The sequence below is a fragment of the Manacus candei genome, unplaced genomic scaffold, assembly GCF_025592945.1.
Source record: "Manacus candei isolate 608988 ecotype Guabito, Panama unplaced genomic scaffold, ASM2559294v1 h1tg000023l, whole genome shotgun sequence".
Taxonomy (NCBI): domain Eukaryota; kingdom Metazoa; phylum Chordata; class Aves; order Passeriformes; family Pipridae; genus Manacus; species Manacus candei.
This window is the reverse complement of record NW_026138071.1, coordinates 13,574,255-13,586,491: the sequence shown is the minus strand read 5'-3', so window position 1 is coordinate 13,586,491 and position 12,237 is coordinate 13,574,255. Positions and strand designations below refer to the sequence as shown.

Below are 12,237 nucleotides of genomic sequence, written 5' to 3'. Positions count from 1 at the left end.
GCTAGGTATTAAAAATATTTTTAAGCATATTTTTACCTTTTCAAATTTATTAAAAAAAATTAAATTAGCATTTCTGTGTTCTCCTCTATAAATCTAATATAGACGATTCATCTTCTATTAATTCAAATATATCAGCTGAAAGAGACTTACATTATTTGACACAGCATTTTATTTAGCTCTAATTGAATAATGGGATTTGAAGGTGAGCTAGGACTGTGAGTGTGATTTGACTGGGTCTGTCTATTTGCATATTTGATTACTTTTGCTTTCATTTACTCTGCTTTTCTGAAATCCAGCACACCGAATGAGATCTCTTGTAAAATGAATCATTAGACAAAATCAGGACAGTCACTTCACAGTCCTCAAAATTTCAGCCCCACCTTCTCTCACAGAAAGGCTTTTTCTTTGTTTCAGTTTCTTACCCACCATGGGGAATAAATTTCCCCACACTCTCTGGTACAGACTTATCCATATGGACATGTGTGTGCTCATTCTTCCACCCAATGTAGATGAACAAGAGCATCTTCTGTTTAGAAGCACTGGGAGACCTGTGGTGTGCTCTTTGAAATACTGACAGGGAGTATAGCTGAAGCCAGTGGCATTACTTTCTTACAAAAAGAAGCTTTATCATGGGGGAAAGTTCTGTAACAGAAGAGTTACAGAGTTCTGTAATTTTATAGAAGTGGACAAAGTAGAATCATGCTTAGTTTTTCCCTGAAACATATTTTACACCTCAACCCAATAAGAATGCTGTTTACTGTCCCTTATAAATCTCATACTTGCTTATCTTGTCCCCAAAAGGCAGTAACTGTGATAGCTTGTAAATTAAAATCAAATTTCTTGACCCAGCTGATATCTAGTCTGTTCAATAACTTTAAGGTAGGAAGCAGCTGCACACCTCCTGGGCAGGCAGGTGAAAGAGGAGCTTCAGGCAACAGCAGGAACCACAGATTTGAGGAGAAAATGGGCCTGTGGCAAGGTGCCATGTGGATTGAAATGTTCCAGGTTGGTTATTGAGAGGAGGACTCAGTGGAGCTCTGGGTTGGGATGTGTGAGGTGGGCTCTAGGCCAAAGGACTTACACAGCAGGGTAATCCAAGTTGTGTTTAAGGTTTTCTCCGTCTTCTCTCTCTGGTGAGGCAGTTTATTAGGGTAGTGAATACACAGGATTCCCCTTGCTCAGTCCTCTGCACTTTCCCACTCTGCATCTTCTCATCTCTTCATCTCCCCTCTAAATCCCATAGTTTTTTGCTGACAAAAGAGAAGATACACCTAATGAGATACTTCCTGCCCAAGTCCATCCCTACCTGACATGGAATATCTTCTGCACCTCCTCGCTACCTGGTGCTGTGCTTTGGACTTGGGCACCGACCTTGCTTCTTTGCCTGTCGTTTGTGTGGGGTTGGAGAAAACAGTAAAACTATGCTTAAAAAATGTTAATGGTAAGGAGCACAGTTGTGGAAGAGGAGCATTAGCTGGGAGTTACGGGATAATAGCTTAAAAGGAAGAGGAAAATGAAAATTTGAGATTAACAGCAAGAAATCCCCTGGGTAGTGAAATTTGTCAGTCAGTGCAATAACCTCCTTATTGCTTGGCAAATATAAAATAAGCCTTGACAAAACACCTTAAAGGTCATCCCTCCCCTCCAGCTTTTGTGACTCATGGACCCTGGGGAATTTTTAGCTTCCTTGGCTGGTTACAGGTATTCCTTCAGACATCTCTGGCTCCTGATGATTTGAGCCAGCGGAACACCCTGCAGGTGTTTTCTAACTGCCAGTGGTCCAAAGCACAGACCCACTCTTGTACCTACATTATTGCTGTGGTGCTTCACTGAAGCAAGAAGGTGTCTGTGCCTGTCAGAGCTGAACTGAAATCTGTGTTTCCATGCATCATTTTCCATAGGATATTGTCTCATTTCTCTCTTACGGTTCACAAAATGGATATGTCTCCAGAAGACTATTTTTTGCTGTGTTTCTGTGCAGTACTTGGTACTGTCATGCTGTTTCCTAGTCACTATCTTACTAATACCTGACGGCACAGTCAATTAATTGTAGTAAATAACAGTTGCGAGTTGCCGCTTGCTGAATCGGTGAACATTCAGAACATAATTCCCTTTCAAGCCAACAGTTCTTCCAGAGAGGAGAGATGTTTTTCCATGGTTACTTAAACTAAGTCAGCCAAGAGCCTTGTCTGTTGAGATTCCTCATCTCCCTCCTCAACTGAAGCAACATCCTGGCTTTTTCTTTGAGGGTGGCACATCTGAAAGGCTGAATGGGAGCTCCAGATTAGAGACAGTGTGCTTTTCCGGAAGTAACTGGAGAATATAGCCTTAAATATGCACAAGAAGTGAAGGCTCAGGTGAGGATCAGTCCTTACTGCAAAGAGTTTGCTAGTATAGACAGACTTAAGCATCACTTTAATGGAGAGACTGCTGATTTTAACAAGAGTTGCTCTGCCAGTGAAACTTGCCGCGCTTCCTTGAAACAAATAAGCCGCCCTGGCTCTGATTTTACTGGTGCAATTGTATCTGTGCTAGGTGCTTTGCTAGTCAAAAGGTCGTAGCAAATTGCTTCCATGCCACATCTTATTCTAACAAGAGCTGCTCAGCAGAGCCATGCCTAAACACTAGGAAACTGGGAGATGGAAAATGCAGAAGTGCTGCAAAAAGACCAGAAACTATAACAAACGGTTACTATATTAAGCAGAGCCATTTTTCTGTGACTTGTACTGTGAACTTGTTTCTATTTCTGATGATCTGAAAACTGGGGCAGATGCCAATTTGGGGAAAATTGATCTAGTTCCACTGAAAAGAGGATGCTGGGGTTTTTATTAGGAAGGGACCTGGCACTGAACATATTTTCAAAACATCTTTAATTGAACCACTGCACTCAAATGAATATTCAGAGAGAGAGCTGGGTGCCTTTAGCACAGTCCCTGGGGAGAGTCACTGTGCGTTCTCACAGATAAGAAAACCTCAGGAAATTCGATGTTTCTATTAGACTCCTAGTACTTCAGGGGAAAAAAATTGTTCAAAGGCAGAGAAAATACCTGGAGAATGTAACTAGAGGAAAACTGCCACAAAACTTCTGAGAAGACCTCATCAGCTCTATGTTGTTGCTTCTGATAGTATATTATGAAACAGTTCAAGCCAGAAAAGCTTTTAAGCGTTGATGGATTTTAGTCTCCTAGGCTATTTATTTTATGTTACTTTTTTACTTTTTTTGGAAAATCCAGGCCTTTTCCAAAGCAGATTCCAAATAGCAAAGTATTACTTAACCCTTTCTAGTTTCCTAGTGCTAGTCCCTGAATTCAGGTTTTGCCTCTGTTAAGAAAAAAAAGTGGGGGGGGAAAGAGAGAGAGGTAAAGCCTTTTTCTAAATCCTTGATTTATTTAAGCTGAAATTTCTTGCTACCACACCAACAGTTTTATTAGTCCTCAAGTGTGGATCCTGTGAGTCTTCCATGTGCACAGCCTGAAACCAGAGCAGCTCTCCTCTGTGGTGAACCTAGGAAGTGCTCTGCTGGGGAGGACTGGGAATTTACCTTTTAGAAGCTTGTAGAGCATGTTATGCTCTCTTACCATCAACAGCTTTTCCTCCAAATTAGCCTTAGCATCATTGCAAAAGCATTTATTAAGGAATCTCTCAGGGGTTTATATCCCATTTACATCATTGCATTTATTATATTCACACCATTACATATAGCATATGTGGTATGTGTATATAGAAATATACAACTTTAATTCTGAGGATTTTATTCTATTTTCATCTCCAGTTTCAGAATGTTTTGAATGGACACATGTATCGAGTAACTTGGACCTGGAATAAAATGCAAAATGTTTCAGTTTCCAGATATCAATTTAAAGAAAATCTGCTATTCCATCCTGAAAGAAAGGTGGCCATTTTTATTCAATTTTCAAGCAAAAAAGCCAACAACCTGGTATTCTTGTTTACCACATTGGCTCTCGTAGAACACAACCTAACCTCAATTTCCAGTTGTTCCCATCTCTGCTGACACAGTCAGTGAAAACCAGAAAGTAAACAAGACATGACAGTGCTCCTGGCTCTGAGTGGGAGAGGACCTGGAGGGAGGTTGGCCTGCTCCACATTCGTGTCAGTGCCCACTGGCAATAACGATGCTATTTATACTCCATGCTCTGAATGAGCGTTCTGACAGCTCTCCTCTCAAGAGCTGCTGGGCAAAGTCATTGGGGTGGTCCCAGGCTGGCTTCCTGTGGTTACCACCCCAGCTGGGCTAGCCAAAATCAGGTCTAGTTTTGGAGAAAGGTATGTTCCAGTGGCCTCGGTTACATTCATTTCTGTTACATCTTCAGATGAAAGCAGTTATCTTGCAGATATCTCTGCCGTGTGGGTTGTCATGGCTGTCTTTTTGCTTCTTACATTACTCATCAGCAGCAATATTTTCCTCATAGGAGAAATGTTGTGTGCTGGAATATTCAGAGTGCTTGAGACCTTTGTTTTAGAGGCACTATTTAATCATCATAATATACAAAAGGATTAAATCAAAGCATTACCCAAACTTATGGTTGAGTTGATTGACTTTCGCACTCATATCTCTTCTGTACCCTTCACACCCAGGCTGTGTGTGTCTGGACCAGGGATGGATGAAAAGGACATGCTTATTGGATGCTAGCAAGGTTGTGCTCAGTGCCTGTTAAAATCAACTGTGACAGGGAAGACGTTAATAATACGGGCTGAGTTCATCGTTTTAATTGAGATTTACAGAGTCTCCCGCATCCATGTAGAGTCCCAACAGGCAGAATTCAGTTGGTGGAACTGCAAATCAGCTAGGATCACTGAGCTGACAGTCTCCATCAGCAATGTCCCATCATCCTTGGGAATTTGTTTAAAAGACAGTATAGCCAGCAGAACTGTACCTTTGGAGCACCATGTGGTGCAAAGCTGGGTGCGTGCCATGTATTCAGTCCCTGGTCGACTTGGTCTCCTCTCTGAGCACCAGCAAGCCTTCTGCCTGGAGTGTAGGACTCTGGTAGCCCAAGAGGGTAGATCGGCAGTATTTTTTTCCATCCTTTTTCAAGTTGATGTATTTCACCCCAACATAGATGATAGTGCCTGGATTTTCCAGACCCTGTTACTCTGACCAGCAGTTCAGTGTGGAGAGCTGTGGAAGAGATGCTCTGTACAGAGCAGGGTCCCGATGGAGCAAGCCTTCAGGGAGACCATGGCAGCTGCCTTTCAGCAATGGAAGGCTTTTTTGTATACTGTCACAAACACTTCTGGTTTTTGTGCTCAGTGTTGATTTTCCATAACCATAGTTTTTCAAATCCAGCCCTGCTTCTTCCCATCAGTGGCTTAAGCTCTGCTGATTCACTGACTTCTCTCATATCACATTTGCACAGCACTTTGCTGATAGTTCCTCGTTCTCTTCCTCCTTGCCTTGACAACTCATATAAGTCTCCCAGTTAAGAGTATGAATTATTTGCTACCTCATTCTTGATTTTCAGATAGCAATCAAGAGTAGCTGAATAACTGCCTAGGAAAACCCAAAAATGTAAAAAATAAGTGTAGTTATACATGGGTAACTAACTTCAACAGTGACCTTAATAGAGCTTGAGAAATAATGATGAGAGCTCTGCTTGAGGAGTTCACAGCTTGTGGGATAATCTGTTGTCAGAGCCACTGGATCATTTTTTATTTGATTCTCCTAAAAATTTGTCTTTTCTAAGAAATATTTTAATTAAATGTGAAACAAAAGTAAGTGAAATTCTGTAACACAGTTATTAATCACAGGAGTTAAGCTATTTTCCCCTTTGTATAAGAAAATATCTTTCAAGCCTAAGCAAAAAACTGTTCTCCTACTTAGATCACAGTAGTTAAATGCATATTATACCTTGCTGATATTGCAGGAGACTTCAAAATAGAAATGCCTAGGTGTAAACCCAGTGTGAGGCTCTCCTCTTACCTCAAATTTGCAGGACAGCTTAGTAATAGTATTTTTGTCTAGTTTTTGAATTGGGTATTGTGCTTTAAAATTATCTAGACTTTTCTTTTAAATTTATTTTTTTCCCTTGGAATTTTATAAATTAAAATTAAAACTAGTTAAACTTGTTCTCCCACTCACTCATTTTCCAGATTCTTAAAAAAAAAAAAATCACTTCCATTTGAAGCCTTATGGAAAGAGAGAGAAGATTTTTGGGTGGGAGTGAGAATGGAAGGATTGGGAGATATAAAGCCACAGTTGGCAATCCTGCTTTCTCACATTTTATAAGACAGTAAAATCTGCATATGGCAGATGCTCTTTTTATAAGGAGAAAGAAACCTCTTGTAATTTAAGTCAGGATCTCTGGGACTCTGCTGGGTGTGTTTTTAGAAAATTTTCTGGAAAGCATCTTTAAGTTTTGAAAGCAAGCAAGTTGCTTGGCAGGTTTTTAGAGTGGGGAATTAAATATAAAAATCAGAATGCTGTATTAAACAGTATCATGTAGTAAATGCAGTATTGTTTGCAGGTGCTGGCTCTTGAACTGGCTAAGGGATGCTAAGGTGTTTCTTTTCAGCATGCTGCCAGGCCCCATCCTCCAGGAAGAACTATGATTAGTCTGTTATGACCTCGGAAGACCAATTTTTCAGTGTTTTCTGGCATCACTTACTGTATCTGATTAAATTCCCAGAGATGGCGTGTATTCAGACAAGTGCAGGGTTAGCTGTCCAGTTCCAGTCCATGGTAGTGGGAAGATTGATGCTCTGGCACTACTGAGCTCTGGGAAAAGACAACACTGCTTAGAAACCCCAAAAGAGACTTCAGAGCTGCTCTTGCGGGGTTGTGTACACCAGGGGTGGAAGGACAACATGACCTTTGGCCCTCCTGATTAATATTGCCAGAGAACCTCCCTGTTGCATGTCAGATAAAGGATGAAGCAAAGTAGAGCATTATGGGACACAGAAAAGCCTACCTTCACCTTTTAATCTGTTTGAGTTTGCAATCAGAATAATGGATGAGAAGAAGTAATTTGGATGGGGCAGCATAAAGCAGAGCAGGCTCTGGATAAATCTTCTCACTGATAATATGGAAAGGCATTTCAATATTTGGATGAAGCCTGGCTGCATGGGATGAGAGAACAGTGCTAATGATGCTGAAACAGTGGTCCTGAAGGGCAAAGTTAATCCTGGTCTTGTGAAGGATGACCAATACATGCAGTGTTGGTAGGGAAAAGGAAAGTCTGCTTTGTCCTTGTCATTTTTAAGTTGATGATGAGTCGTGTAAGCCCTTTTGAGGGGTGAGCTGAGAGCCAGGGTATTGTTAGGGGAACTGGTTGTGGTAGAAAGGTAATTTTTTGTTTGTATCTAGGTGGATCATAGTTATTAGACACATAAGAGAAACTTAGGTCATACGAAAAGGTCATAATAATATAAATGGAGGCAAAAGATTGGAGTGGCAGATTTGGGATGTGATAGACTCTGCTGAAGAGTTCCTAAGGAGAGTCAGGAGGAAGTGGAAGCATGCAGACCATGGTGGGGAGCAAGATGCCAAGGAGGAAGGATGTTCACTGCTCAAACAACAGCCAATTAAGAGACTGGACATCTGAGGTTTAGTGAGTATCAATGCTGGAGACAGCTCTGGAGAGGCCATGTTAGGACCTCAGCACCTAAGGACAGCATTAGAAATGCTTCAGCAAATAGCACGTTTGGTGAATTTGATGAATTGAAATCAGCAACCAGAGAGGTATAGGGTAGGATAGTATAATTCTTTTTATTTAGAGAGAAATATTAATGTGTCAGAATTTGTTCTTGTTCTGCCTAAAGAAAGAAGTCAAAATGTCATCATTTCAAGGAACGAGACAAAATCCCTCCCCTTTGCAATCAGAGATACTAAAGCCAAAATAAAACAAAAAAACTTATAAAACTGAGAAGTGTTCTGAAAAGAAATTATTTGTTGTCCAGACTTTTGAAATGTCACTTTTTGTTTCAATATTCCTCAACAGAATTATTGAGAATATTTTAAATAAGTGGGGTTTGAGGGGAATGTTACTTTGACACAGTCCTCCTCCCAAAAAAAAGATGGCAACTGAAATGAGGTGCTTTTTTTCCCTTGAAAAAGTTCTTAGTCCTGCAGACATTAAAAACAGTGTTTTGCTTGAGGATATTAGAATGTTCGTATTCTGGGAAGGAAATACTGCCAAAGACCTGAATAAAAAACACAAGACTGAGGAATAAAGCCAAGAGGATGTGGGTAGTGCAGGTGGGAAATGGAGAGAAAGTTGTGAAAAATGGCTTTGTGGTGAGAGGAAAAAAGAAAGTGGAGCTTACAGCTGCCGACAATCTTGTCATCATTTGCTTTGCAGAAGTCAGCTGGAGCTGCAGGGAGCAGAGGGCTGGTGGAGCACATTGCACCTCCCAAAGGCACGTGGCAGTGGGTGCGGACGGCAGCAGGCAGGGCCGGGGGAGGCAGCCTCCGCCTCGCTTTGCACCATTATGCTTCCGTGGAGGCAGTCGGAAGCCCAGCTTAGCAAGAGGGGCATGTGAATTACTTGGTGACTTCACAGGTAACTGGCTGTCACAGCAATCTACCTTACTGCTGCTCTGGAGGCAGCAAATGCAGAGGAGGCTGCAGACCTTCCTTTAGCCAAACCTGAAATGTGGTCTGAATTGCTCTGGGTTGTCACTTGGTCAGGGAAAGTATCAGCTGGGATCCAGCTGCCTCTTATGTCAGTGGTGTGAGCGACCCTTGGACCTCAGTCAGGCTATTTCACCTTTTGGTATTTATAACCAGAGCCCTCTGCGGATTTTAGGAACGCACATTTCCACCAGCTCCATCTCTCTTCTGCTCCACACTGATCCAGCCAGGCAGTGCACAAGTGTGAGATTATGCCCGCTCCAATACCCGCGCAGTAACTCTGGGGAACCAAGTGACTTAAGCCTAAAGCATTTTTACTGTATTTCACTGCAAATTTCATTTCTTTATGATCGTCAGTTACTGATTCTTTTTGTCAGCCTGTCTATTCTAAATAGCAGCTCAAAGCCTTTTACACTGGCTAAGGAAGTAATGATTTTCTCTGTAAAGAATCCTGTGGTTTCCTACAGCAGGAACTTTATCAGAATAAAATCAGAAGCAGTTAATGGTGGCTGCAGGATTTGTAACAAGCATGTGAGCCAGGAATGAAAGCAGCATCGGGTGTTTTTCCTTCTTTAGATTAGTTTTTTTCCTGGTTCAGTGGATTCTTTTTTAAAATTTTGGATTTTGGATTTTCAATATGTAGCCTTAGTCTGAAAAGAATTAATTTCCTTTTAGAATTATTCTAAACCGGAAAGTCTCTAAGCGCATTTGCAGTATTTCTGTGTGGCACTGGTATTTTTGCCTGGCAGGACTCCCTCCACCTGAGGTGAAATCTTACAGCCCCTACGCATTTCACACAGTACCTTATGGAAGGAAGAAGACATTTTAAATTGAAAGGTGAACTCTTGCATGGTTGCTGCAAAAGCCTCACCTTGCGGCCAAAATCCTGCTCAGACGGAGGGATACTGAGAGGCAGGAGAAGGGCTCTGCCCAGCCATTGCTTCTCTGCCCTGTCTGGTCTTGGAGCAGACCCCTACAGACCCAGTTCTGCTGCTCTGGATGGCCTAGGATGGAGAACTCCTGTTTTCCATGAGTCTGCAAGAGTCTTGGTTCTTAAATTTTTCTTAGTTCCTTTCTTCCTTTCCTGCAGTGATAAAGGGAAACTTCCAGCAACTGCATGTGGTGCCTACTAAGAAGAGGAATTCTGCCCTGTTGAGACACATTGATACTGTGAAATAGTTGGGTCATTTTTTGTAACTTTTCTTTCTGCTGCTCTCTTCCAGGTGCACACGTTCAGAGGCCCACACTGGTGTGAATACTGTGCCAACTTCATGTGGGGCCTCATTGCTCAGGGAGTAAAATGTGCAGGTAACAGTTGTTCAGTCTTCTTTTCCTAAGACAATCCTGGTGTTGTAGCTATGTAACATGTTGCCTTCTCCACCATAACACCATGGGGCAGGGTTCCAATCAGGCCCCTGTTAAATGGAAGAAGGAAGTGTATCCACTCTGCTGCTGATGTTTTCAGGTATCTGTTTCAGTAACTCACTGGAGTTACACAAAGCACTTCTCAAGGACTCATGGAGAGGAAACAGTAATCATCATTAAGGGTTTTTTTTTTTCCCCTACCCTTTTAGAATGGAGGATGAAAAAGATAGATGCATAATTAGTTTTATTCCTTTTATACTATTCTGTGTATTGGTAGGTGTGAGAAAGTCGCTGAGGATCTTAATGTGCAAGGTGGGCATCAGCAAATTTCATGTTACTGCTCTGAAATAGATATTCAGGTTAATTTTATATGTAAACCAGTAGACTCCCACCATGCCACAGACCCTAAGTCATGTGTCCTACTTGCAAACTGAAAAGAAGGTAAGAAAAGGGGTGATGAATAAGGGATGCCTACTGAAATGTTACATAAGCACTCAGGTGCTGGTAGAAATCTAGTACACGCATGGGTGTCACTGTGAGCGTTTCTGTGATAAAACCTCTCTGAAGGAGAACAGTTTACAATGTTATTGATAAGATTCTTCTGAAAAGAAAGGACAGTCAGCTTTTTTGAAAGGCAAAAAAAAAAGGATCAAAGTGGTCAAAATAGTTTACTGTATTTGAAAAGTATTTTATGATATTCTAGCAAGGAACCATATTTATAAAAATGGTGCAAAGAGATGTTGATGTATGAAGACCTGCATACGTTGCCCTGGAAACTGAATTTTCAAGCTAATTTAAGAAAATCTGCTCTGTCTAAGGCTTTCTGAAGTCTTGTCTCAAGCAAATAAGAAGACTTTTTATCACAGAACTGTGAAATAATGTAAAATTTAAAATAATTTCTAGCCAAGTAGGATTGGAATATTTTTAAATTCTTCACACGTAATTATTTGAATGCAACATTTTGTTGTTATCAGTAACCTCTGCACTGTCCAGGATGGATTAGAGAGTGCAGCTCTGTTTTAAGACATGATTATGTAAAAATGGCATTTCCTTTCTCAGTATTTTCCCTCTACTAAGAATATGGGGTTGCAGCCACATCCTTCACTTGTGAATGAAGATTGTACTTTTTACTGCTGTTGATTTTACACAGGGTGTACAATGCTAGGAGAGAAAGAAGAAGCTTAATTTTGGTTTTGAGCTGTTATCTCATTAGTCATTTTTTGATGATGCTTGAGTCAGTAAGTGTGCCGTCTTCCTTCCTTCCTTGCCTCAGATTCCTCAGTTAGGGTATTTAGGAGAGATATTTTTCAGATCAGCGTTTCGTAACTTTGATCCACAAAAACAATAAAAACAAACAGTATGAAGACTTGCAATGCTGCATGTCACTGTAAAATTAATACTATTGCATTTACAATTAAACCCAAAGATTTTGTACTGCCTTTTTTTTTTTTAATGAAGTAGAGCTGATTTTCTAGATTTATGCAGATTTTCTAAATTGTAGATTTGGAAAAGCTTCCGAAGTCTGGTTTTCTTTTCTTCTTATGAGAATGGTAATAAGTACTGCACGTGTCCTTTTTCCTCCTTGCAGCGTAGAGGAACATATGTGTATTAGGTGACTTCATAGGTTCAGAAACTATAATTAGGGTTTTCTGTCTTGTGTGAGGTTTCATGTTGCTGTTGGTAGCTCCCAGTAATTTCTGTGATCGTATTTATATTTTTAAATCCCATGTCGTACAACCACACTTTCTTGCTGGAGTGACAGCAAGGTATTGGGGCAGGAGGATGCTGAGGTTTATTGAGCCATGCTCAAGGTCGTGGGCACAGCTGGACAAGCTGCTGATGTGCAGCACCATGAGCTGGGGTGTGAGAAGGACCCATGGGGTAGTGAGGCTGCCAAGCAGTGCTCCTTCAGCCCAGAAGGTCTGGTTGCTGCAGTGTGTCCTGCCTGGCTCGCTTGTGGTTGAGGAGCAGAAGAGTCAGGCTTTCCCAAGGGCATGGGTTGCAGCTGACCCACCTGGCTTGTCCTCCCCTCACCACAAGGCTGGCTTTGAGCCACTGGCCATCCTCAACGATAGCTTCCCAAGGGCTTCCCAGAGGATTTTATTCTCATAGGTTTCATACAAATCAGCATCTCGGCAGAGGAGAGGAACCCTGGGCAGAGCCCTGTGGAGGTGGAGATGGCAGGACAGGATCAGCAGTTCCCTGCTCTGCCTTGTCTGTGTCTCACTCCCAGGAGTGTCTGCCCATTCCTGCCAGCTGAGGCTGTGCAGGGCAGCCGAGCC

The 12,237-nt window shown here is 41.6% G+C and overlaps 1 protein-coding gene across 3 annotated transcripts in view; it reads left to right on the top strand.

Moving 5' to 3' along the window:
- The window catches only part of CHN1 (chimerin 1), a 97,943-nt gene that overhangs the window by 70,794 nt on the left and 14,912 nt on the right, over positions 1 to 12,237 (top strand). For all 3 annotated transcript variants that reach the window (XM_051787405.1, XM_051787406.1, XM_051787407.1), the window contains one exon: positions 9,814 to 9,898. In XM_051787405.1, coding sequence (XP_051643365.1) covers positions 9,814 to 9,898 — 85 coding nt within the window. The remainder of the gene's footprint in view (positions 1 to 9,813; positions 9,899 to 12,237) is intronic.